Source organism: Corvus moneduloides, chromosome 18, assembly GCF_009650955.1.
Source record: "Corvus moneduloides isolate bCorMon1 chromosome 18, bCorMon1.pri, whole genome shotgun sequence".
NCBI classification, from domain to species: domain Eukaryota; kingdom Metazoa; phylum Chordata; class Aves; order Passeriformes; family Corvidae; genus Corvus; species Corvus moneduloides.
The window spans coordinates 7,693,328-7,720,580 of record NC_045493.1 but is presented as its reverse complement, the minus strand read 5'-3'; the positions used below and the strand labels follow the sequence as shown (position 1 = coordinate 7,720,580).

The 27,253-nt window shown below is 39.4% G+C and overlaps 1 protein-coding gene across 4 annotated transcripts; it reads left to right on the top strand.

Annotated features, from left to right (window-relative positions):
* The first annotated feature begins 2,882 nt into the window (after positions 1-2,882).
* Positions 2,883-24,533, top strand: CHFR (checkpoint with forkhead and ring finger domains). Of its 4 annotated transcripts, none has more exons than XM_032127598.1 (18): positions 2,883-2,973; positions 3,361-3,508; positions 5,380-5,479; positions 10,266-10,375; positions 11,932-11,991; positions 12,145-12,357; positions 13,108-13,275; positions 13,565-13,721; positions 13,948-14,102; positions 14,601-14,763; positions 15,584-15,726; positions 16,215-16,334; positions 16,641-16,724; positions 17,434-17,504; positions 18,120-18,207; positions 18,375-18,482; positions 19,529-19,601; positions 21,749-24,533. In XM_032127598.1, the coding sequence occupies exons 2-18, from the start codon at positions 3,373-3,375 to the stop codon at positions 21,789-21,791; spliced, it is 1,992 nt and encodes a 663-aa protein (XP_031983489.1). In that variant the 5' UTR covers positions 2,883-2,973; positions 3,361-3,372; the 3' UTR covers positions 21,792-24,533. The 4 variants fall into 4 exon arrangements, with proteins under 4 accessions (XP_031983489.1, XP_031983485.1, XP_031983488.1 ...); XM_032127594.1 differs by having other exon boundaries at positions 13,060-13,275; XM_032127597.1 differs by having other exon boundaries at positions 13,060-13,275; positions 21,414-24,533.
* Positions 24,534-27,253: the final 2,720 nt, after the last annotated feature.

The window sequence follows — 27,253 nt, the reverse complement described above, 5'->3', positions numbered from 1 at the left end:
AGTTGGAAACCACAGCTGAAGATGGCTGTGGGATAACATTACTCTTGCTGGCTTAGGATGATTTAAAATACTTTATTTTCCATGCAGAACACACAGTCATTAGTTTAATCATGAAACATGTTTTCCAAGTTGCTTTTGCCAGGTCTGATATTAAGAATTTAATATTGCTTTATCCAGAGGTGAAAAAAAATGGAGGAGAAAATTAAATAACACCAGTCTTTCTGAATGTCTTCTGTAACAGGGTGATAGAGAGCTTCAAACATTAATGCAATACAAATGCATTTGAACATTTACAGTAGGATTTGAGTAGCTGCCTTCAGGTCCTTTTCAACTGAACTGATTTTTATATTGTACTTTGTAAGGTTGTCCTAAATTTCTTTTGCTAGAACCAGTATCAGAGGTGACAGTTTCTAGCTTGTACCCATTGATCCACCACAGGGTATTTTCAAACTGCTGGTACGTGTATCACTACTTGTAGGGAAAAAATAAGTAATATTTGTAGCTTCTTTTTCTCCTGACATATGTATACCTACACAGTTCAGAGCCTGAAAACGAATTCCATCTAGAATGAGCTGGAGTCTAGAAACAAAGAAGAGGGGGAGGTACAAAGAAACCTTAATTGAGGGAACAGATGGGAAAGGTGGTCTCTAGAAAGAGATCCTGTCCATTCTGCCCAGCTCAGGAGGGTGACAAGTACAAAATGGGCCTGTTGAGAGATGGATTACTTGGAATGTGGCATAAAACTACCCTGAGCTGGGAGGGGAAGTGTTGTGAGTGTACACGGAGAGCAGTTACAGCAGTCAACAGCAGATCAGTACGCTTCTAATTATTATTTGTCTGGCTGGCTAAGCAGTGCAGCATTTAAAACCTAATTTGTTGTATAATTTAATTTTAATTGAGTCTCCTATACACACAGGACTCGTTAAGCTAGCTGTATGTTTTACTTGCTGTCTTTTTACATGGATACTATGGGAGAACTGCAGGAGCTGAACCAATCGTTTGCTTGCTCTGTGCTATCACCGAGGTGCAGTAATTCCTTGGTATGATTGCAGAGGGATCTCTTGGCAGGAATATTTGGAAAATACGTTTTCTCAATGCCACAATATAACAAAACAACTTCCTCCCACAGCTAATGCTACAGTTTACACAAAAGATTTGGTTGTTGGGCTGTTAGTTGCATCTCCCATGTGCTGGTATTTTCCTCTGCCACTCAGAGATAACAATTACCAGTCACTGTGAGCAGTAATAAAAATGAAGCACCATGACAATGCTTTTGAGTGATTGCAACTTCCATGGATGTGCCTCTCTTCAAATGTATAAAAGGTTTTATTCCTCAGTCAGGACAAAGTTGAAAGCAAGCAGGGTATTTTACAGACAAATCCTTTTGGAGGAATGTAGACATTCAGGTCTCAAAGAACCATTTTTCATAGTATTATTACTGAGGAAAGAGTTATAGACTAAGGTCAATAACACAAAGCTCTTAAGTAAGTGCATCAATTTTGACTCATGTGTGCTTATATTTTTTTTCCTCACCTGGGGCTCATGTGATTGGGACTATGGAGCAATACTGTGTTAGGTATCAGTTAAAACTGCAGATCCAAACACTGCTGTATTTGAATAATTTTCCTTCTATCAATGGCCCCGTCCAGCTGTCTTGCACAGGCTGGTGTTACTGTGAGATTTCTGTGGCATTTGCAGGGCTTCCAGGAAAGGTAAAAAAGCAGAACCTGAGAGCTCAAGCCTGTGAACCAAGTGGGAGTATCAATGCCAAGAATTGCAAGTGGTTTTGTTTTTAGTGTTTTGTTTCCATTTTTGTATCTTCTCATTTAATCCACACTTCAGAATCATTCAAGTAAAGGGGGAAAAAAAAGGTTCACTGCCTCCGTACATGTTTGATGACTAATTTAAGGAGCAGGGACATCCAGGATAGCTCAGCTTCTCCTCCCTCTGTTTTGATGAACATAAAACTATTCTGAGTCCTTCAGATGAATACGATAAAGGAACCCATCACTAGAAGGTTGCTAATGATGTTGTGCAAAAGGACCACAATTCGTTTGGCTGAGAAGCCACTTTATACGGGGTGCTAACTGGTCTAAAAACATTATGGTGCACGTGATACAAACGTCCCAGGAAAACGAAACGAAACCAATATAACCAAGCAGATCAACAGGCGGATAGTGGTGATAGTGTTTTACACGGAGCGGGAATGGACCACCAAATGGAGGACATTGAAAGGAGGTGGTCAATGCGACAACAAAGAGCCAAGTGACGATTCTGAAGGTTCAGAAAGCTCTGTCGCCTGCTCTTGTCCCCGATAATGCCAGGTTTGGGTTTGTAAGAGTCTCCTGAGCAAAACCGGGTCACTCCGCCCGTGACCGCCCCCCCTTCCCGGGCGCTGATCCTGCCTCAGTCCGAGCTTGCTTGTTAAAGCCTGGCCCTGGAACAGCACGTATGCTCTTTATTTAGGCGCTGCTGGCCAACCAATGATTGCTCAACATCCAAGAGTCAGACTGCAACAATATTTCAGCGGATGCGACCGCTGAAACGACCTCAGCCCGCTGCGGGCGCACACGGCTCGCGGTGAGATCGCCCTGCCCGCCACAAAGATGGCGGCGCGTGCCCTGTCCCGGCGGCGGGCCCGCCCACAGCCAACATGGCCGCCCACAGCCAACATGGCCGCCCACAGCCAACATGGCCGCCCACAGCCAACATGGCCGCCCACAGCCAACATGGCCGCCCACAGCCAACATGGCCGCCCGGACGTCGCCGCCGCCTCAGCCCCTCCGCTGCCCCGCTTTTCCCTACGGGCGGAAGCTGCGGCGCTCCGGCCGGCGCGGCGCGGCTCGGTGGTGAGCGGCGGAAGGCCCGCCCCCCCGCGGCGCGCCGGCCAATGGGCGTGCGGGCCCCGCCCCGCTGGCATCAGCTGATGGGGCAATGTCTGTTGACAGGAGCCGCCCGGGCCGCCGCGCTGGGGTGAGGGGGGCCGGGACGGGCCGTGCAGCGGGGGCGCCGCGCCCCTGGGCCTCGCCGGCTGCCCCCGCTCCGCTCCTGGGCAGGCAGCGGACGGACGGAGGCCGCCCCGGCTCGCTCCGCCAGCTCGGTCCCCCTCGGGCGGGGAGCGGCCCTGCGGGGTGGGGGCGCAGGGAAGGGAGTGGGCTGGCGGCTGGGGGCCGAGGGGGAGGGAGGGTTTTGCAGCGCCGCACAAAAGGGAGCGGCGGGGCCGGGGCAGCCCCCGGGGGCGCGAGGGGGCTGCGGGGCAGCGGCGCGCAGGGCCCGGCCCCCGGGGGTGCCGCGGAACGCTGTGCCCCCCGGGTGCCGTGTGATGATGGGGTTTGGGTTCGCTTTGTTTGTTTTTGTCAGATGTGAATCCAAATGGAGCAGTCGGAAGGAGGCGAGCAGAGCCAGCAGCAGCCGCAGCCCTGGGGGAAGCTGATCCGGCTGGGTGCTGATGAGGCAGAGCCGCACGTCCTGCTGCTGAAAAGAGAATGGACCATTGGGCGGAAGAAAGGTGGGACAGGGACGCGCTGCGCTGGCCTGGGGCGGTGTTTGGGGGACAGCAGCCATTCCCCCTCCTGCCCTCTACAGCATTGGAAGGTGGACTGAAACTAGTTGGGTTTGGTGCTTTCAGCTGTTGGAGGTGCTTGCCAGGCCATCCCGTATTCCTAATTTACCTCTTAGCTCTGTGAATAAGTGGTTTTATATTGACTTTTTTGTTTTCCGTAACTTGTGACGCGGGCACATTTCAAAGTCAGTATGCCTTTTAGGTAGTCTGTGGCCGTTTGTATAGATAAGGAAAGCCGATTGTTGATTCAGAAGTTTCTGTGCTTTGGTCCTGTTTACGTTCTCATTTTGTTTCTGTGGTTAAAATAAGTTGGAACTGCAATGCAAAATGCTTCGGCTTCACAGAAAAGAAAACACCCACATAAAAGCCCTTAATTCTTCTGGCCATGTAAAGACTGCCAACAAGTACTGAAAGTTTCTCTGAGAGTCGATTTGAAAGCTTTATTCCCAGAGGCTAGGGCTTGTACTACTTGCCTTTATTTTAAAGGATTTCATGCTTAGTGTGTTTGAAACAAGAATCGAAGTGTTCTAACTTTCTTTTACTGTGCCTTGACACTACTAATTTTCTTTTTCCTGTTCATCAGTTCAAGCTATTTGGCTGATCAGTCACATCCTGTAAATAGTTGTAACCAAACACCAGATGCTATAGCTCTATGAGAAGGGCAGTGTCTTGTAGGAAAAATGTTTTGCAAATTTACAGTAGGTGGTATCTATTGAGATTGCTAATCATTAAGCTGTGGGTAAATTCTTTAAGCTGATGTCTGTTTGAGGGTTGTCTGGCAGAAAAAAAAGACGAATTCTTTTGTGTTTAGTTGCTTTCATAGCTGTTTGCTAGTGGATTAATAAAATGGAGGGTTACTGGAATACCAAATTGTGACTTTATAAGCGATACTTATGAGTCTCCAGGAGCATTAGATTTGCTTGTTTGAGGTAGTGGCTACTACTTTCCTTCTGGATCTGTTGTTGGGCAGGCTGAGATCAGTGCACCCACAGTGTGAACAGGTGGAAGGGAATCTTGGTTGTTAATTATAACTTTGGTGTAAGCAAGTATTTTGAGTCGTTTGTGAGAGGTCAGTGGGGAGCCTTGAGTGTTGCTTTGAATATTCAATGTTAAAGTGAAGTAAAAAGAGTAGATTTTGTCAGAGCCCTTGAGACGTAGGTAAGAAGGTTTCTATCACATCCACATTGCCATGACACTTCTCCTGTGTATCCCTAAATCTTGGTCCTGGATTTGTAATTCTCTTCAGCTTTATTAACACAATAATGCTGTCAACAGAGATGAGGAAAACTTTCCTATTTAAAAACAAACAAAAGACTGTAAGATAGAGCAGTGATACTTTTTTTTTTTAAATCAGTTATTGGTTCCTACTACTTTTCCCCAATACACCAGAATAAAACAGAAGTTAAATCCAATGAAACAACATCACAATGATGTGAAAGAAGAGCTGGGTGCTGTGAGATGTGTGCCTTTAGGAGTTAAACCGAGCACTTCAGATACATGTGGATTTATTTCTGTACCACTCTAGAACAGAGTAGTTGTGATTTGATTTCCATCTTTGAGGGCTAGGATTGGGGGGAAAAAGGGAACTGAAACCCTTTCAAATGGCTGAAGTTTCATATCAGCACATGGGGTATCTCACCACTTGTATTTGTGTATCTCACACTAGACTGTGTTGCTGCCTGTGTGACAGTAGAAGTTTTGAACTATTGCAGATGTACATGAGTCGGTTTGTGTTGCATTTATAGCCATGTAGAATGCTGATCTGACTGTGTAATGTGTATTTTTAAGCACACTGGGAAATCTGCTTTCTTTTTAAGGCTGTGACTTATCTTTCCCTGGCAACAAGTTGGTGTCTGGAGATCACTGTAAAATCACAGTGGATGAAGAATCTGGTCAAGTGTCATTGGAAGATACAAGGTTGGTTTCTCAGAATATTCTTGGAGGGACTTTTGTCAAAAGTTCAGCAGGTATTTGATACTAGCCCTGAGCTGCCACAATAACATATTTAATTGCCTTCTGGACTGTTGGAACAGGGATTTAACATGATATCCTTCAAAACCTCAAATGTGAAACTTTCCTCTTTATCTATGTACATCATGGGCACATTCCTCTGGCCTGCCAAAGTGCCTCTGATGGCCGCTCTACCCCTGCTTTGTTGTCGTCTGCAAACCTGATAAGGGTGTATTCTTTCTCCTCTTCAAGGTTGTAACTAGAGATAGGTCCAGGATAGATTCCTGGAGGGTTTTTACTCCCAGAAGCTGTGGGATGGAATGCTAAATTTTGGGGAAAATACCAGGCTTAGTTGGGATATCTAGGCAAGGTTTACAGTTGTCATTCTCCAATATAATCCTGAATTTCAGGATGTTCCCAACAACAAACCAAGCCATGTTTGCTTATCATGGCAGCCTGAGTGTAGCTGTAAATCTAAGCTTGAGAAGCTGTCCGTGGCAGAATTGGTTTAGACCAATGTTATGACAGAACAAGCTGAATAAATTGTGCATGATGCAGAAACATTCCTGCCTCTTTTATTTTTTTTTCCCCTTACCCACCTCCTGAGGCAGAAGGTGCAGCCAGCAGCAAACTAGCAAAGCCAAATTAAAGTTTATTTTGTGTATGGTATATTTATGAAAAGATGAGGCTTGTTACAAGGTAGTGTAGCAGAAAGGCTGCACCCATGGAGTGTTACCAGGAAGCTGCTTGTGCCTGTTACACTTCTGTGTATCAACAAAGAGCAAAGCCCTGGCGTGCTCTCCTTCCTGTGAGTTGAAGTGTGGCTGCCAATTGCTGAATAAAGAAACCAAACAGGTTTGATATGACTGCTTGTGGAAGACTCTTCTGGTTCTCCTGGGTCTTCCAATGTTTGTGCCAATAGCAGATGAGTCCCAAAAAATCAGGCTGAAAGGAGATGATTCTTGAATGTTTGAGTTGGCAGTACAGATGCCCAGAGTCTCAGAAAAATACTGCAATGTCAGCTTTTTCTTCTCTGAAGTGGAAAATAGTTTGGAAACATTGCTGTGGTCAAGCTCAGATTTTTCTGGTGAAGAGGAATGCATTGAAGGAGGCACTGAGTGTGGGACAGTCAAACTGAGTGGACTTTGTTTCTCTTTTGTAGCTGATCCAAAGAATATCATCAAATATATGTAGGCAGCCAACACTGGGTTTTATCTTCTGATAGCATAATGAGTTCTTGAATCTTCTTTGGAAAGAATTACCCAAACCTTGCAGGTGGAAGAAAATGCGTAGAGCATTCAAAATTACTGAGTAAATAAAAGTTTGGAAGTAACAAAAGCAAAGAGTTAGCAAATAGTACAATAAAATACTCAGACTCACCCTTTTTTGGGATATGTTTCTGCTTTATTTTCCAAAGCATGCACTAGTTGCTTTATACTGCTTGAAAGAAAACAAACTGTACAAGCTGACCTAACACAGTGGAGGCAGCAGTTGGATTTCTCCCACTAAAAGCAATTGTAAAATTCTCCATTTTGAAAAAGAAATTTTAAAGACAACTAATGTAATTTCTTGTTATTTTCTAGGATTTTTTTCCTTTTAAGATTCTAAGTAGTAAGTGATGTTTCAGATCAGGAAACGATTTACACAGGGCTGATACTCATATGACAGGCAAGCAGATATTCCCTTTCTTTGAGTAAATCGGAGGTTGATCTGCAGCTGGTGTTGGTGTCCCTTCTGCTACTAAATTCTCCTCACCCTCCAGTCAAAACTATGTCTATGAACATTGAAAGAGTGGAGAATTACAGTACAGAAAGGATTCTGTACCTTAATAGAATTCAAAACTCATTTCACTTTGCAGGGTGTTCAGGATTATATGCACTTAAATAGCAGATAACTATTAACCCAGAAGCTTTAACATAAACTACATTCTTTTCCTGGATGGATGCAAATAATTATTAAAAAATTATTAGACTGACATTTTTCTTGGAAGGATATGAAAGTTTCTTAAAACACATAGATCATTCACCTACTTCAAAAGTAACCCTGTTCTGAGTGAAGCTGTTCACGTCAGTTCTGCACAGCAGATGGGATTGGGAAGTAAACAGAATTTATGGTTCATTAGTGAAACTGTGGAGTCATCAACCACATTGGAATTGAATCAAGGCCTGATTTTTTTCTTTTACTGTTTAAAAGAGTGACATTGGAACCTTTTGTGACATAGTTTCACAATACAGACAAATTATATCTGATAGTGCTGTTTTTCTTCTCCCCTTGAAAAATGGTACAGCCAGTTGGCATCAATTCAATATCAAATCCTAATGAATGGCCTTCATGTTTGGGATTCTCATTGTACTTTCTGCTTACTTTATGGGGACTTTAATTTGAAACATCAGAGGAATGTACAAATGTCATAATTTATCATGTGTGTGGTTAAAAAATACCCACAATATTAATCTGGAATGTCACCATATCTGTTAAAAGCCTCATGCTAAAGCCTGAAATTGGAAATGAAAGACCAATACAATTATTTGGGATAGCTGAATAATCTTTTCCCTTTGGTTATTGGCTGAGAGATAACTACAACTGCTTTAGTTTACTAATGCATTGAAGAAAAGCTTATGATTTTCTGTGCTAAGTGATATCTATTTATTCCCACTTCATCTGGGTCCATGTGTGCCAAGTAATTCATTAGTCAGCTCTCATTGAAGTCTGTGTAGCTACAGAATTGAAAAGATTTGGCTGTCTGTAGTCAATTTGGTGAGCAGGGTCTTGCATAGTTCTTTCTGGAGCTTGCTTTGTGAGACCAAGCCTGAGTGGTTACTAGATGTGTCATGTTTGGGGTTTTTTTTCCTTTTGGTTTTTTCCCCCCCAAAAATACCTTGAGTTATTGGCCCCCAGAATAATCTTGGAACTTGGCAGTCATGACAGAGCTACTTCATAAATACTTTATTGTGACATTTTTTCTCCCTATGTTTAGTGAAGTGTCTGGGTTAGGAATTACCTGTAGAAGCTAAAACTCAGTAAAAGACAAGTCTTGTTACTTGAATTTAGCTGATTTATTACAAAAGAAGGTCTAGAACACTTGGGGCAGATGGGAGATGCATGCTGTGTTGTGCCTTCTGGAAAACTGAGGAGGTCAAATTTGTTGTTTCCTAGTTTTGTTGAAGGCCCTCTGACAGGTTTCAGGGGTTGGTGTAAACTTTACTATTTATTTGGCAATTGAGGGAGATACAATTTTTGCTTCAACGTCATCTTTTTTAACAGGTTATCGCTACCAACACTACGAAGTTAAAAATCAGTGTTGTTTCTAACAGACTGACTAAAATTCTGTTTTCCTCCTAACTGCTAAACTTTGGCATTCATTTAGTGGTTTCTCTGTTCTGCTGGTTCTTTAGTGCTTATGTCTTTCAGCCTAGTCAACATCAGTATGCCTGAGGGAAAAAAGACAAGCTATAAGTAGTTTTCTTGCTTGTAGAAGCTTGAAGTTTCGTCAATGTGACCCAAAGATTTTGTTCATTTCTTGATGTTTAAAGTAGCATTTCTATTTTTTTGGTATCCCATTATTTATGTTGGATTGGCTGATTCAACCACGTAGATGGTGGAAGCTGCTGCAGCAGCAAGACCAAGAACTAATAGCTTGATCAAGACTTGCTGTAGTGCTTCCAAAGGGCTTGTTTTTCCTTTTGAACTTTTAATTCATACTTTTGTGTTAGAAAAGAGGAGGGGGAAGGTGCTGATTTCCAAATAACTCCCCTGCAGTGAGGGACAGTCCGTGGTGCCCTGGGCACGGGCAGTGCCTCCAGGAGGTGGCAGCACAGCTTTGCTGGTCTTCCTTGCGGCTGCTCTGCAGAGAGGGAAAAGCAGGCATTTTCTGTTCGTTCGTATTTGGTACCAGTTGCTGAGATTTTGAGTGGCAGAAGTCTGAAATTCTGCAGAAAGGGCTGCAGCCCTGAAGGAGGCTTACTGCAAGTGAGCTGGAATTATTCAGTACTTGAATAACTTGACTTGGTTATAAAACATTAATGGCTTGTGTATACATCACCCATAGTTAAGGGGATAAAGAAATTAATCAGCAATGCTCTGCATTTTCCTTTTCACTAGTTTAATTTCTTCTGCAGGTCTTGAATTTTTTATCAATATCAAAACAATTCATTCCAACTCATGTTTCATTATATATAACTTTTTTCCACCTCGTTAACTTCTCACTTTCAAGTCACAAACAGTCCAAGTAACCTCACAATTTTAGGTTTTTTCCTTTTTGAAGGAGGAGGGGGGGAAAAAAAATTAATGCTGCATGGCATCCCTGACTGTACAGGAGAAGTTCCTTTGTCAGAGAATGTCTTATGAGATTCCCAGTGTTAATTGGAAGACACAGCCTGGAACTTTTTGAATAGAACTCGTGTTGTCCTTTTGGGCTTTATACTTAAAGGGTGGAGACTATTGTACAGAAACAATCATCTAATTATTTGGAGACGTTGGCCAAATATCAGGGATCTTTTGTCTGTCAACTGCCATCTCTTTACCAGTAACTGCAAATGAGCTTTGAAGTTCCAGTGGCTCTGCACTTCTGTCTTTGGGAGAAATTTTTTGTTTCTAGACTTCCTTTTTTTTTTTTTAATTTTTTTAGTCCACTTACATTTTGGGGGGGCAGCCAATAGTTTTTCTTCTTTAAATGTATCATGTGTTTTCCCTTCCTTCTCCCATGAAATTATGAAAACATTTATGCAAAGTTATCTTTTCTTTCTCTTTGCAGTACTAATGGAACAGTAATTAATAAACTGAAAGTGGTTAAGAAGCAGACATACCCATTACAGACTGGGGATGTGATCTATGTTGTTTACAGAAAAAATGAGCCAGAGAACAGTAAGTGAATAATACTTTTTAAATGGCATTCTTAGTCATTTTCTTTTGAGTCATGAGGGAAAAGAAATACAAGTATAATAAAATTGAGTAGTTCTTTTTTAAAGAGAAATATGTTTAAAACAAGTCTCTAGAGAAGAGGTCATGGATGTGCCAGTTTTTACAGAGACAAATCTGAGCAACTGTCTGAAATTGAAATGTGCCTGGAAGTAATTTTGGTAGAACTAATGCATGGAATGGTAAGTAATGAGGTTCTAATCACATGTCCAGTGCTTCTTTTAGAAATCAAATTGCTGGGGTAGTTAGTGATACTTTATATATCCCAGTGAAGCAGTTTTTGGCACCAGTAGGAAAGGCTGCAAAAGCTTTTTGTTTTGTGTGGGGGGGGGGGTTTTGTGTGTGTATGCTGGGGTTTTTTGTTTTAAAGAGGGAAGAGGTGAAATGAGGGGGAGATGGGGAAAGCCCTACAATGAAAGTAGAATTAGTAAACCTGGAACAATGCTGTATTTACAATATGAACTGTTAATTTAAAAAATTCTGGATACAAACTCACTGTTGAAATACTTCCTTTATGAAATTGCCATTAATTTATCTACAGACAGACAGATTTATGCTGTCTGATGTAAATGTTACATGAAGCAATGATAAGCTATATTTTTCTGCTTGTATAGTTTATCTCACAAATCCTTTCTAAGTTGGCACTATTGCACTAGATTCTACTTAGATGAATCAGTTGGGTGAATTTTCCAGGTAATGAACTGAATCACTGATTTCTGTTTGGGTTAATAAGCAGTTAAATTACCAAGCCTCAATTTTTGCTTTTTCAGCTTTTCCATCTTCAAACACAGAGAAGAATTTATATTTGGCATGCCTGTTTGTCCATTCTAAGTCCTACTGAAGGAGACTATTTTAAATTCTGATCAGAAAAATGATTGCTACAAACTAAGACAGTCTTATTTGCTTGTAGGTGGTTGGAGGTGACAAAAAGGTAGCAAGCTAGAGGAATTTTTGGAACAATATTAAGTTGAAGTAAGATGGAAAAGAAAAGGATATTATCAGTTGGTTTTATTAATAGAGTCTAAATTAGTTTCTGGCTGAAATTTATGGCATGTCCTAATTGGTATTTTTGAGAGTTCATGTATCTCCCAAAGAAATGAAATAATATTGATTGAAGAGGTTGAGAAGTGAGCTCAGAAATAATAAGCTTCTTTGAAGAACTTTGATTCAAATATCAGTAAAAATACAGTCTGTTCTGACAGAACAGATTTTAGGTTTAAGAAATGATTAAGCCTCTGGTTCCATGGCTGGCACAAGTTAAACGTCACACAAAAGCTGCTCTGCCTGGTTTCCTGAGAAGAAAAGATCTTGCTGTGCTGCTCCTAATTGCCTCCTAAGTAGGAGTATTAACGTGGTACTGTTGAGGTGACCCCTCATTTGCCTCTTCCATTGTCAGACACTTTGGGGATGCAGCCACTTGTGAATTGAAGATATTTATGTGGGATTAAGTTTAGTGAATTTTTGTTTAGAGAGTATGATGAATATTTTTAAATCTCTTTCAGATGTTGCTTATCTTTATGAATCCTTAAACACAAAACATGATGCAACTCAAGAACCAGTAGGTAAGGAAGTAATTCAAGATCCATGAAGAGGAGCTAAGCTCCAATGACTAATGTAACCCTCTTGAGAGAGTTTGATTCCTTGGAATTTTGAAGCCATGATATGGTGACTGTCACACAGATATTTTTCTTTCCTTTCCCCCCTTCCAACTGTAGAAGTTAATGTAGAAAACCAATGCCATGTGACCAAAGATACCTCAAGTACAGGAAGAAGTAATGATGAGACCCAAATTACCTCATCACTGTCAGCTACTCAGTCTTGCTATGAGGAACCACAGCCATCTACTTCTACATCTAACCTCTTTAATGCTTCTTCTACCTCTCCGGTTGAGTCTGCATCTGTTCAGCAGGATAATCCATCTACATCTGGTGAGACTTGTGTCAAGTATTTAAAGTTTGATCACACAATCATAGAATATGCTGAATTGGAAAGGACCCCTCAGGATCACTGAGTCCAACTCACCAACTGTTGCTCCAGTTTTGAATTTAAACAGATTGATCTCTTACCTCTGTCTCGGTCTTTAGAATTTGCTTTGTAAAGTTCTAGTGAAATTACTAGGTGGATATGTGCATTTTAACTTTCTCTCTATGAGCAGGCAGGGTAAATCCTGATGGATGAGTGAAAGAATTGTGAGAATTCCTTTATGCATTTGTCAGCAGGTCATTGGGACTTCATTGGCTCCTATGGAAACAAAGCTTTCCCTTTGCTGTGATCCCAACCTCTTATGTATGATCACTATTGCATAACTCCGGCCTGGCATCTTTGACAGGAAGACCTGGTTTGGATAATAGTCTTACGAATAAATACTCTGCAATTGAAAGAGGAATGGGGGTTTTAAGTAGGGTTACACAACTAATAGGTTGTTTACCCCCAGGTCTTCCAATTAGTCAGATTGGTTCAGAGTGTGTTTAGGAAGTTATGCAGACATTGCTTTTCTGCTCCACTTTTTCCTATTCAGATGTTTGGATTGATGCATGTGCCTCATCAGGGTTTGAGTACCTTTTGTTTTCACATGTCCCATAGCTCTGTACAGCCATGTTCATGTTCACGTTTCTGTTTTTGTTTTATAGGATCACAGTCCTCAGTTGTCACTCCTGTGCCTGCTTTCCCCATCTTAGAATCCATGTGTGTAAGAGCACTGCACGACAAGCATGAAAAGCTGGAGATGAATGCTGAAGCTTCTGCAATCGTTCCCGAAATCAATGACGAAGAAAATGCAGAATCAGATTCTCAAAGAACGGGGGAGGAAGAAGGTTTGGAACCTGCTAGGAAGAAACTAAGAAGAGGCTAGTATACTACAGTATTCTGCAACTTAACCCTCACCCTCTCCCCTCCAAATTGAATTACAACTGCTGTCATCAGTCCTTCAGCTTGTTTCATGTGTCTCCCTTGATTTCTGGTCCCATGAAAATAATGTCTTCAGTAGCAGAAGCTGTAGTGTGTAAAGCAAGAACCTCTTTTGGGACTGTTGCCAGTGAACAGTGAATCAGTGCATATCTTTCAGGGATTTTTTTAATACTTAAATAAAAATAAGTTAAAAAAAGCTTTGAAAACTCTCTCTTTCTGTCTTTGTAGATGAAGACACTTGTCCAAATCTTTCACCAGCAGCTCCTAGTGAATGTATAATTAAAATTGGCTCTGAAGATGCAAAAACAACAAATGTAAAACCAGATAAGATGGAAGAGACGTTAACTTGCATTATTTGCCAAGAACTGCTGCATGACTGTGTAAGGTATGTAAGAGTGACAAAAGCTTTAATCATGTGGTAATAATGCAAGATGTTCAGTGACAACTGTTTGAGGAGGTCAGGATAATCAGTGTTTTCACAAGCTCTCTTGATTTTCCTTTCCCTACCTCATCTATATAGTCAAATCAATGCTAAATAGTTTTTTGAGTGTTATGGTTGTATCTGAAAAAATGGAAGATTTGTATTTTGACTCCATTTGCTTGTTTTCCAGCTTGCAGCCTTGTATGCATACTTTTTGTGCTGCCTGCTACTCAGGATGGATGGAAAGATCTTCGCTATGTCCAACTTGTCGTTGTCCAGTAGAACGTATTTGTAAAAATCACATATTGAACAACCTGGTAGAAGCTTATCTGATTCAGCATCCAGGCAAGTTGAACAGTGTCTGTGGCAGAATCTGATGGCTGTCACATATGATCTGCGTAACTGATGTCCTCACACACTGTTGTCTATAAAATACCTGTGTGTTTTATTTTCCTGCTGTTTTCTCTGACGTGGTTTGTCAGAAAATGAGTGCATTTAACATGACATAATGACCTGTGGAAGATGATTTAATACTGTGAGTATGCTAAGAATTCTTCATTTTGTTACTTAATCATGAGAAGGATACTTCTGAAAAGTATACTTGAATGTAGATTTAACTAACTTTGACTATGGCCTCTTGAAAACCAAACTTAAGTTGCCTGATACTAGACTTCCTCATCAGAGAGGGGAATTTAACTAAGATGGTCTAGAACTCTCTTACCCAAAACCAAGTCTTATGGAAATAAAAACACAATAATGGTAACTGTGTTAATAAAGTAGAGTGCAGATCAGGGATTTGAGCTGTTTCTTTATCTTGAAATTTGAATTTGGTTCTCACGCCAGATAAATGTCGCAATGAAGATGATGTTCGGAGCATGGATGCCAGAAACAAAATTACTCAAGACATGTTACAGCCTAAGGTGCGGAGATCTTTTTCAGATGAGGAGGGAAGTTCTGAAGACTTACTGGAATTGTCAGATGTAGACAGCGAATCTTCAGATATCAGGTATGTCTGTTTCTAAGTTGTGTGCTGAATTAGATGTACCTATGTTTGAATGCACAGACACACAAACTGAGATAGTTGCACAAATGCTGTTATTGCTGATAGTGTTTCCATGATCACTGCCAGAATGAATCTGTTTTCAGGTAAGTTCATTCTTGACAGTAATTAACTTGGCAGTTTTGCTGGCCATCCTTTTGAACCTTGAGCAGACAGCAAAAATTAGAACTTCCTAGAAGTCCAGTAAGATTCAGTTTGTGACCAACAGTTCTATGGTGAATTGTGCAACAAAAAAGGACAGGTTTCTGCCCAAGGTCTTGTTAGGAGGTAAAGCAGTCCATGATCCTATGAGTGCATTTGCGATGATTGCGATGATGCTTTCTTATGTGTCTGGAATGCTGCTTTCACTGGGTGTATGGTACCAAAACAGCTGATGCTTGACTTAGGAATTCCCAAGTACCAAAATACCTCCTATTTATTTTCAACAGCAAACACATTTTGTTAAATGTCTACAGGGGAACAGAAGAATTCTTCATGTAGATAACTATTCCAGCTTTATTCCTCTCTCTTTCAGTCACGTTGCTTTTTTTTTAATTTCCTTTTGTTTAAAACTTTTTGAGGAATACTACAAAAACCAAAGTTTTTATCTGTCACAATTACTGCAGTCTTCAGAGCTGTAAGGTACTGAGTTACATAAACTTCAATCCATTACTGAATGAGGAAATCCTAAATTTAAACTCTGAGAGTCTGACCAACCTTGTCTAGCATAGTGATGTATTTGCATTTGTTTGGTATAATTTCATATGACTTTATTTTATTCTTTCAGTCAACCATATATAGTATGCAGACAGTGCCCAGGGTACCGAAGACACTCTGTTCCAGCTGTGCCTGGCACAGGCCAGGAGACAGAGGCAGGAGGAATGCAGGCTCTGGGAGATGCTCCATCAACCTCTGCCAACTTCCCTGCAGGTCAGTGTCACATTGCCCCAGCAGTGCGGCACTAAAATACTGCAACTCAGACACTCCAGGCCCAGTCAGAATGGCCTGGGTCGGAAGGGAGCCTTAAAGATCATCTTCAGCTTCCCTGAGCTAAGCAATGAGCTGTGTTAGGACAATGAACTAAGACCTAAGGAAGCTCCCTCTCACAGGACTGAGAGCAGCTCCACACCAGTGTCTTTGCAAATGCAACGTTTGGCTGTAGTTTTTCTGCGATTTTCCAGAATGGGTTGCTGATGGTTAATAGTTCTTAAACTGTTCTACATACTGAAGTATTTTACACACCTGTGCAGTTTAGAAGTCTGAATGCTGTTTTTCTGCTGTTTTATAGAGTCTTGGTAAAAAGGTTGCTTGCTTGTTACTTTGACATTTTTATGTATTCGCTAAGATTCCTCATCCAAATTGCAATTGTGTACATTGTTCAATCTATCTTTTTTTTTTTTCCTTTTTAACTCATCCAGCTGTTCAGGAATATGTGTGTCCTGCTCAAGGAAGTCATGTAATATGCACCTGCTGCTTTCAGCCAATGCCTGACCGAAGAGCAGAGCGTGAACAGAATCCTCATGTTGCTCCTCAGCAATGTGTGTACATTTTTTATTTTATTTTCTGCAGAGCTAACTTTCTCCTTATTTATTATTAAACTTAAATTTACTTAAAAGACTGCTTTTTATATGATCTTCTTTATTCAGACTCTTGTAGTGACAGCACGAAAGAATCTTCCTTTACGGAATTTATTATTCCTTTAAAGAATGTATTTTAAATGAGAAAGTTGTACCTTTTTTAAACCAAGTTTATTAGGGATCTGTTGTTACTGATTTATGAGAATGGTAACCGTTGAGTTTTGTTGTGTTCAAGTCCTTACAGGGATTTTCTTTGTTGTTTTACAGGCACAGTTTGTCTGCAACCCTTCTGTCACTTGTACTGGGGCTGCACTCGCATGGCATGTTTTGGCTGCTTGGCACCATTCTGTGGTATTGTGCAGTAATCTGTTACTTATGAGCCTCTTTTCAATAATGTCTGTCTGGAACTTTAAGTAATTTAAGAGACATAGATTAGTTTGTCACACAGTCATGCAAAAAGAAACAAGGGCTGTGTCCTCACATCACAAACACAAAAAATTGAAGTGGTATGTGTAGTAACTTTGGGAGGATTTAACTTTGTGTCTTCATACAATATTGGGCTTAGAAACTACGCTTGCTGAGCACAATGCTTTCCAATATTAAAAAAAATGGTGTATTTCAGTCTAGTAAGAGAATCATACAAACCAGTGCAAGAGCACTGAACATCTGATGGTAACGGATTAGAAAAGAACCTTGCCCTCTTAAACATGCAGCCATCTGAAACTTAAGGGGTTTTGACATTTTTAAAAAATAAATTAGAACAGTTGGAATGGCTTGGCTCCAGTTTGGAGCTAATGGAATATGCTTTACTGGTAATTTCTGCAGCTTTGGTAGTGTTTGTGGACTGAAGCTGAAATAGTAAAATCTCAGTATCTTGTCTTTGCCACTGGAAGTTATAAATCACATGCATTAGCAAACACTGAATGCAGTCATGTACTGGGTGCTCACATGAGCCTGTGCATGTTATTTCAGGAAGCAGAGGAACCTTCAGGAAATGTGTGAGGGCCACGGGATTTGGGCGAGACATGGTAACTTTTACTCTTCTTCTTTTTCTGATTAGAAATAAATCTTGGTGAGAAGTGTTTAGATGGTGTCCTGAATAACAACCACTACGAATCAGATATCCTCAAGGTATGTTTAAAAACCATTGTGTGTGATAATAACAAATGTACAAAGTTTAAGATGTACTCACTGATGAAATGAAAGTGATGTGCTGCCTAATAGTTACAGTGGCAGCATTGTGTCACTTGCAGAACCTGATTCTAAAAGGCTGATTAAATGATCTCCAAACAATCATCCAAAATATTATTTAAGAGAAAAATAATTCAATAAAAATGTGCCAGGAAAGCAATGCTTGTTAAATATTTTGTCCCAGACAAGTTAAATTGCACGCTAATTTTTATGGCAAATATTTTGTCCATACCATAACAGGGTTGCCTAAATTAGGTAGAGCAGATGAAGTCTTGATTTGAGGTAAATGAGAGTGTGACTGGAATGAATCTGTTTGCAAACTTTTGGCACAAGTGGAGATCTGAAAAAAACATACTTAGTGGAAGGTTTTATTGGTGGTCTGAATGTATCATGCTAATTAAGTTACAGGTATTTAATTTTTACTTGTAATCAGCATAAACCCATTCTGAAAACATAGTTACTGATAAATTTGGAAATATTTGAGAATAAGTGGCTTGCTTACTCTTTAAAGTTGGAAATTTTTTGTAGATTAAACACTTAAATTGCTCTTTTCAGGATTACCTGGCATCCAGGGGTCTGACATGGAAAAATATGTTAAATGAAAGTCTCTTAGCTCTTCAAAGAGGAGTTTTTATGTTGTCAGGTATGTGTTGTGTTCAGTTTGCATGTGCGTGACTCCTTGTCTGGCTGTAACTCAGCAATGTTACCAAGTAGTTTGGAGTTCTGTGTACAGAACCAGTGCAGTCCTGACTCTTTAGTTTAATCTGATTTATTAAGCCTTACATTTTTACAAACTGGTTTTCTCCCCAGATTACAGAATTACTGGGAACACAGTGCTTTGCTACTGTTGTGGCCTTCGCAGCTTTCGAGAACTTGCCTACCAGTACAGGCAGAATATTCCTGTTGCTGAACTGCCAGGTGGGAATTGTTTTGCACAGTAAGGAAGGAGAAGTCACTTAAAGAGTTAACATCAGTTTTATCTTTGTATCTGTGGGTTTTTTGGCCCTTTCATATAGCCCAGTGCAAATCTCCTTGCAGGGCTAATATCTCAGATGCTCCTTGCTTTACTTGTCAGCTGCTGAGCTTTTGTATAGTTATTTTCAGACTCCCTAATGGAACCTTTTCTTTCAGTATCATTTCTCATCTGTAGAATAAGTATATCTGCAGAGTGAAAAGAGGAATTCAGTAAAATCAGAATATAGTCAACAGGAACCAGTTGCTGTAATTTAATTTTCCCATTTAAATGCACCTTCTGAACAATTTAACATTTTACCAGCTCCCAACTAGGAACAAGAATGCTTTCATAAACGGATTCTAAATATTTGCATTTAAAATTTTAGTATAAAATAGCATGCAAGCAACTGTGCCTCCTTCAGACCTAAATTTCTTTGGAACAGAAGCTGTTCCAACAGTTTGCTTTTAAATATTACTTCTGTCAATTTAGTTCTTGCTTTTAGCAACAGCTTCCCAGTCTTAAGCTGTTGAGCACTCTGCTTGTGCTGCTGTGCATAATGAGCAAGAATAGTGTACCTGGTTTGTCCTTAGCATTGCTTTTCAGTTCAGCTGCTGGACAGCTGAGTTGTAGTATGTGAAAGTGGGGGGAAGCAACAAACTCTACTCAAATTAATAATTTTTCTTTTGTATGGAAATATAGCTAGACAAATGCTGAGTGTCTAGTCAAGTCCACCTCTATTAAACTAAATGGTAAAACTTCAGCTGACAGCACTGAGAACCAAATACTTTCATCATAAGTCTGCATTAACTTAATACTAAAAATTAATTTTTGTCCTTCACAGAGTGTTTGCTTTGTTTCCAGAAAGGTGAAACAATATAGTGATGCAGTTGTTTCTTGCCAATCATGTCTTGTTTCTGATGAGTAACCACCATTAGCAGTGGCTTAATAATCTGGGTCACCTTTAATGACTTTTGTAATAAATGCAGCATTTCATTTGTTCTTCTTGTAGTGACTGTCACGTCACGTCCTGATTGCTACTGGGGACGCAACTGTCGAACTCAGGTCAAAGCACATCATGCCATGTAAGTTGTACACTTAAGAGGGTGGTTTTGCTTTGTGTCCTTAAAGAAAACCAAATCAACAACAATCTAAAAAGCAAAGTTTGAAGTGCCGGAACTTGCAGCATAAAGCAGAATTGGGTGAGCTTTGAGGATTTTTTTTTTTTGTCATTTTTGTTTTTAACACAACTTTGAAATGAGCCCTTTGTGCATGTCAGAAGGGCACTGCCAGCACTTGTAAGTTGATGTAGCCCATGGCTGACACTTCTTGAGTCTGTTCTTCCACTGGGATGGAAGGAGACACTCTTTTAGTGCGTACAACTTACACTGAAGGGATCAATTGGTGGGAATAATTAGTAACAAGAGCAGCTTGGAGCATGTAACATAAGCCACAGAAGGCTCCTGAGGAGTTTCTAGGTCTTATATCTCTGACCCAGGAAATCTGGCATGCGTTGAAAATTAAATATCAAGCCTGAGAAGAGATTAACTCTCTACTTGTCAAGAGTTTTAATACATCCAGGGGCCTTGGATTCCTGGTATCTGGTCATTTATGAGAAATGTCCTTCCAAAATAAATCAAGCTTCTTGAATAAAAAAAATCAAGGCCTCTGATGACCAGTGCAGTTTCATTCTTACAAAAAGATGCACATGTGGTAAGACAAATATTAAAGACTCATAAAAGAAAACAAAAATTTTCTCCCTAAGTGCGAACTGGTTTCAGGGGGGGTTGAAAAATCCTTCTTGCCTTATGAATAATTCTCTAAATTCTCAGTTTAATTTTAGATAGAGGAGCTATTACCCCTTACTGAGAAATTGCCTTAATGAATAGTAGATTCTGCAGTATCTTTCTAATGTTGCAATGTACATACACGCTTAGCATAATTCCTTTAATATTTCAGGTAATGTGGGTTGAAAATAACCAGTCTGTGCAGCTCAGGCAAGCAGATCATAAGACAGATTTGTAAAATATTCATCTGCAGTCTCTTACAAATTCAACAGTTTTACCAAATAGCTTTCAAAAATAATTTTGGATTTAAGTTGCAGATGTAATTAGAAGTACCACTGCTATCTGTAACTTCACATTACAGGACTGTCTGTGTTCCCAGAGGAGATTTTGTTTTGAAATGTTAGCGTTAATTCAATGTCAAAGTACTCACCAGTCATCTTTGTTCCTGTTGTGGATAATTTTGTCTGGAATAAAAATGACTCAGGGGTTTTTTCCTTTTTTTTTCTTTCTCCTTTCTTTTTTTTTTTCTTTTATTTTTTTCCCCAAGCATTAGCGCTTCCTAGAACTTTACTGGCTGCTACTCTTAGTTCCTAAAATCCATAAAAGCAAACAATCCTGTTATACCACTTCTTTATATCCAGTTAATTTAAAAATTTTGTTAATTGAGCTAAATTGTTCTGCTAAGTAGTTTGGTTATGTGAGCAAGGTTTTTCTTATCTTTGATCTAATTCAGCTGAGGGGACATTCAGGGTCTCCTTTGCACCATTTCCTCCACATGTAGTGACACACTCAACACCCCAACTTCTGTTTCAGTTGTGTGTCAGGGGCCACATGGCCCAAGTAAGAGAAGCACAAGGAGTGAACAGTGAAACATTTTTGAGAAGTGGGAAGAAGCACTTGGTATAAAATTATGTTACCTGTTTAATCCATGATGACAGGTTTGCCATTCCCATAAAACTTACATAATACAGGCTGAGAAAAACTTCTTTCCAGAAGATTCTAAGCCACTGAGAGAATGTGTTTATGTTGAAATGTATCATCAGCCTGGTTAATTCTAGTTCTTAATAACTTGTGTAATGCTGTCTACTAAAAGTTACTAATATCTTGCAGGGGAAAGTTAATTCACCGATTCCTGTTTTAATTGCCTTCTGGGTTTGAAGTATGCAGAAATACAGAGGAATGCTTTTTAATAGCAGGTTTTCTGTGTGCATAATAAAACTAATGAGGGTTAGGCAGGAGAGATGTTGAAAATCCTGTTACATGTAAAATGGCAGTAAAGTATGAACTAAACAGGTTCTGAAAAACAGACATTTTAGTGTGTAAATGGCCTGCTTTAGACTATGTAACATTTAAAATACCCTGTGAAACATGCTGACTTGCTTTTGTTGCCTGACTTCTGAGAACTTTGTTACATTTTAATACTCTTATGTTTTTCTTTATTTCAGGAAATTCAATCACATTTGTGAGCAAACACGATTCAAGAACTGAATACTTGTAGTCTGTAGAGAAGGGACAAAAACCTGTTACACTGCTTGTACAGTTTAAGGTTTATGGGGATCTGCTCAGTTCCCCCATAGCAGGGAATCAATAACTTTTGCATCAGGTAACCTGATGTGAAATTTTTAATTTGTAGAATTTTCCAGCTGTACATGAATAAGGTAGATTTTTTTTTTTTCCCAAGGTAGTCCAGCAAGCATTGCATTCCATGCTCATGACTGCAGTGTCCCTGTATCACTTCAGTGAAGAACACAAATCACACACACAAAAACCAGCCATATCTTGGGATGACCTAAGAATAAGGAGTGTATTTGCACTACTTGTGAAGAAACTAAGAAAAATTGTTAGACTTAAAATAGAAAAGTTTTGTGTGGGTATCTGATGGGTATTTCAAGTATCTGATGGGTATTTCAAGAGCCATTAATATTTAAGAAGGAGATTGTCAGTGTATATTTGTAACTGCATTTTGTGGTAGGCCGATATTTTGTTGCTACTCACTGCATTTGGGCTAGAAACCACATTAATATTCATTTTTTAAAAATCCATCAATAAACAGCTGTTTCAACTTAAAGCTTCTACCACATGTGCAGTGTTATAGTGGAGGTAGTACAGTTTCCTTTCTTAGTTTAGACATGTTGATGTTTTATTCATGTGAAATTACAAAAAGAATTGCACAAGAATTTGAAGATCACGCTTAAAGTTGGGGTAATACTTGAAGCAGGACAGACTTCTGCTACTATTACTTCTTTAGTGTTTTATATCAGAAGACCAAACAGTGCTTTTGACATAGAGCAGCCAGTAGGACACACTGGTGGTTAATTTTTTTGTATTTCTTCTTTGTTTTGATACCATGTGCTAAATATGTACCTCTGCAATGCAGCTGTTCTCTAGCATGCATACACTGGTGAAAATGTAGAAAAAGCTATAATTTAAAACAGAATATAGCAGCTTTACTGGAAGGAACAATCCTACAGAAAATAAGTGAGTTTGGACAAGTTATAGCAATATGGAGGCATTTCTGGATAGGGATAGAGATAGGGATCATGAAGGGGAGCACTGGTGTCACTGACAGACATAGTAAATGTAGATTTTATTTTCATGCCTTCTGCAGAGCTCATTCGGGAGACGTCCCAAGTGTCATTAAAAGTAAAGAAATCCCAACTTTCCCCCTTCCCCATAGATTGATATGATCTAATGTGTTCCATCATAATCTGGTTGCTAATGTTGACAAACCTCGACTGGGACCAATTTTGTTTTCATCATACCTAGAAGAGTGAAGCAGAATGAGAAGAAAACATACCAAGTTACCTCTGTAGAGACCATGTTGTTTTTAAGTATGCCTTATTTTATGAGCAGGATTTATACTTGGGTGTTAAAAAGTGTACACACAGGATCTTGTGATGTAATGGAGCACAAATGATGCAGCACATCATGTCTACTGGTTGCAGTGAATTAACCAACTATTTCCATTAATGCACATCCTACTATGAATGCTAATTAGAATGATGTCTTTCTGTTTAGATTTTTATTTTTGAAAATAGCTGTCGCAAGGATAGGTCTGTTGACCATGCCCTTATGCTATTAAAAATACACTTTGGTGTGGACTTCTCTTCCTAATCTCTGGGCATTTTCTCCTGTGAGTAGGATTGAAATTGGATCTGGAATATTACTTGAAACTTCTTTTAACAACAACAGTGTGTTTCTGTCTTTTAGTATTATTAACAATGTTCTGTTGCTTCTGTATTTGTATTTTATGTTTAGATTTTTTAATGGTTATTGTATCTTCTCAGGACAACCATTCCCAGCTGGTTTTGATCTCATTTTCATCTCTGGCTGTGCATGTAGCAAATTGAGTGCAGTTGTGGAGATCAAGCCTTTGCACATTATATGCAGAAATGTGCTTTACATTCTCATTCACCACTCCCACACCCCAGATGGGCTTTCAGCACAGCCTGTCACTGTGCTGGTGTTCAAGCCTCTTATGCTGAAGTTGTTTTGTTGGTCAGGAGTAACTTGCACTTACTCAAGTTATGTTTGTGTAGGGGTGTATTGTGTGACCATAAGAATAAAAAACTGGGGGGGAAAAACTCAAACAGCAGAATTCATGTGCTTAACATCTAAACTACCTGTGCAGTAGATGTTCTTCAAATTCTTTTTATAAACCCCTCTTCCTTTTCCCTGTCACAGATAATTAATCTGCCTTTCTATGCATATAGGGTTGCGGTAGTGCAATGGAATGAAGGGATTTTTTTGTCATTTATATTGTACCAGGAAGAGATCAGAAATTGACTTGTGGATGGGGAGGGTGAATAAATCCTGATCTTTATATGCTCTTAAGTAAGTAAGAGTATCTGTCATGGGTATTACATACTCTACATTAGACCTTTTTAAATGTATGGTTACCAGGTGATAGTTAATGTGATAAATGTATGAACTATGCTTGGTGTAATTGTTTAAATACTGTAAAGGTGCAGCATATTTTTAACCTGTCTAAAGCACATCCCCACCTCCTTTATAAGAGACGTTTGGAAGCTGAGCATGAAATGTGGTAGAATAGATGTGAAAACCAAGGTGATTATGATAGGATTTGACATAGTGGTGAACAAGGTTTATGGTCTCTCTCTTCGAGAAAAGTTCTTTTATAAAGAAGGTGGAGAGTAGTTCTTCCAGTTCTCTTTTGTGGTTTATTTTTTTTCCTGAACTAAGAAGTTATTAATTAAAAAAAGAAAAAAAGATACTGAAGTTGTCTGTCTGTGTTTCTTCTGTGCCATATACTCTAGCTATAGAAATGGATGTATGCAACACTTGCTAATGCTTGGTCAAGCTATTATTTGAATGTTGAGATTTTACTGGTAAATACCATTCCTGAACTTGTAATAATTGAAAATGACATGAGTTTTTGTGTCATTCTCAAACTTCCTTAAAAGTGTCAGATGTTATTGCAAAGGATCATCAGTATCTCTACAGGATTTATAAATTAAACAAAAGACTATTAAACAGAAGTAAGAGGGCTTCAAGATGCTAACAAATTTTGCAGTTTGCTACTTTTTAAAAAGTAGATACTATTTTAGTTTCTTGCAACTCCATAAACACTGAAGTGACAAGTATTGTACCACTTGATTTAACAGCAGCCTAGAAGGAATGTAATACTGTGTTCATCTTTATTATGATCTAATTTATATAAATTATAAGGTTTCAAATTAGTACTGTTAATACAACTTTTTCTAAACAGAGCTTTAGCCTTGCTGAGTAAATAGGAGGACTTGTCTGCACCCTGTTGTATCTGAGGTGGAAGACAGTGATGCCAGAGTTGTTAAGCTTCAAATTGCAGTTTAGGAGCCCAGGATTTTTGTGCTGCTGCCATTTCCATACTTGAAGCTGGATCCCCTTTAATGTTGTAGCTAATCTATGTTGCTGTTCTTAAACCAGCTGTCTGACTAAATTTAAGTGAAGCTCAAACTCAGGTTAAGTAATGTGAAAGTGAAAACTCTGTGTTGCTCTGTGCACCAGAAAGATGAGCTGATAGCCTTTAAAACTGGTAATTTTTAAGTGGTGGGTTTAAATATTTTATACTCCATTAGGTCAACAAATGACTTGTAACTAATTTAGTTTGAGGAAGCTGCTGATATTGGGAGATCAGATCTGGCACAGCCAAAGCTCTTCCAAGCACTTCCTCCGTAAAGAATAAAGAAATAAAGAAAGCTGTTGGTGTGACTCAGAGGGCACAAATGTATGGCCACTGGCAGCTGGGCCAGCTGGCAACAGGCTGATCTCAATCAGTCCCAGAGCCCTCAGAGTGGCTCAGGTGCTTGAACTCTACAGGATAATTTCTGCTTAAACTCTGAAACTGTTCTCATTGTACTTAACAGGAAAAACCTAGTCTTTTACACTCCAAGGTTAATCATTAGCTCTTTCATTCAGCAAACAAAATACATCCATTTGGTAGCAATTTCTAATTTTCAGTACAACTGTGTAGGGCAGATGGCCTAGCCTGCAGCAAGAGCTTAGGGAAATAAGCTGATTCAAGTAAAAGGAGTTAGGAATTTGGGAAGCGAAGGCTTATTCCAAATTATGTTCTAAAAATCTGGTTTCCTATGGCCCCTTAGAAGTCTGCTGGAAAGGGGCCTTATTTTTTATAGTCTGCCCTCTTAAAAATAAGTCAACAGTCACTGAAAGTTAGGAAAAGAGCATCTTGGTTTGAAGAAGAACATATGAGGATTTTGCGTTTTTCCCACCTATTTTATCTCACATTCTGCATGAAATACCACTTACACAATTCCAAGGAATAAGTTCTGAAGAAAACCAATTATACTATTTCCCACAGCAATGCTTAATATGCAAAAATTGCTTCTAAATCTGCTTTCCAGGTCATCCTCCTTTTCTTCACACTTCCATTTTGACTTTCAATGAGGTAATTTCACCCTTAAGCTCATTAGTTTCCATAGGAAATGAATTATAAAAAATGCTAAGTGTGCCATATGAGGTTTAACATCAAAGACATTTCTAGACAGACCATGAATATATGTTGAAGCTGTATTTATCTCTGTTGGGTATTCTTTTCAGTGCTGCTGAGTTTCAGTTGCTTTCATTAGGTAAGTGTTGGCTTAGGACTTACCTTTTTTTTTTTCTTTGCAATCCAAATTAATCTTTAATCATTTCGAATAAAATCTACTGACTGGACTGCTAGAGTCAAATGGGTTTTGTTAGGGCTCATGTGCCACCCTCCTGAGGAAAAAAAACCCAACAAAACAGTTTTGAGTAGAAAGCTTTGTAACCAGCTGCTCTTAACAAAAAGTTAGAGTTCTAAAAGAAAACCTCAGCTCATGTTTTGCTACTAAGTTATAAGTGGATTTTTATTGCTAAATGCTATTCTGAGTCTTCCAAGTTAGGATGTATTACCTGGATGTTAAATCTGTTGTTTTCCCTTTGAGCCTCCATTCCCAACCAGTTTAAGTACCTGACAGTAAGAACCCCAGCACACCAGATTCTTGTCAGCTTGTGTAGCTTCAAGCTTTTACTTTGAAGCTCTGTTTTACAGTGAAAAAATAGGTAATGCCCACATATTTTTGTCCTATTTAGTCTACCTAACACATTGGCTAGAGAGCTTTACTAGTATATTCCAGAATAATTCATTTAAAAAAGAAAAAAGGTGAATATTACTCAGTTTTGCTGAAAAGAATACTTCTCTTTGCTAGCTCCATAATGTTTTCTGACATTTTTTCCCCATGCAATTGTGATTGGAATGATTTTTCCCCCTCTTTACTGAGCATTTGGAGTGCTTATCCCATTTGCTGCTTGGTTACAGAACACAGAATTGCACAGCAAACCCTGCACTGCACGAGGGTAAAACTGAATCCAAACCCATGCATGAGGGATGAGGTTTTCTGTCATTAAAAGTGGCAGCACAGCTCTTCAAACTAATAATAGCTGTTAGGAACAAAATAAATGCCATA

What these genes read in the sequence shown, in the direction of transcription:
- CHFR (XM_032127594.1), top strand. Translation starts at nt 3,373, where the DNA reads ATGGAGCAGTCGGAAGGAGGCGAGCAGAGCCAGCAGCAGCCGCAGCCC. An exon ending in TAGGAAGAAACTAAGAAGAG is followed by an intron (nt 13,276 to 13,564) that starts GCTAGTATACTA and finishes CTGTCTTTGTAG; the next exon opens with ATGAAGACACTTGTCCAAAT. An exon ending in CTCTGCCAACTTCCCTGCAG is followed by an intron (nt 15,727 to 16,214) that starts GTCAGTGTCACA and finishes TAACTCATCCAG; the next exon opens with CTGTTCAGGAATATGTGTGT.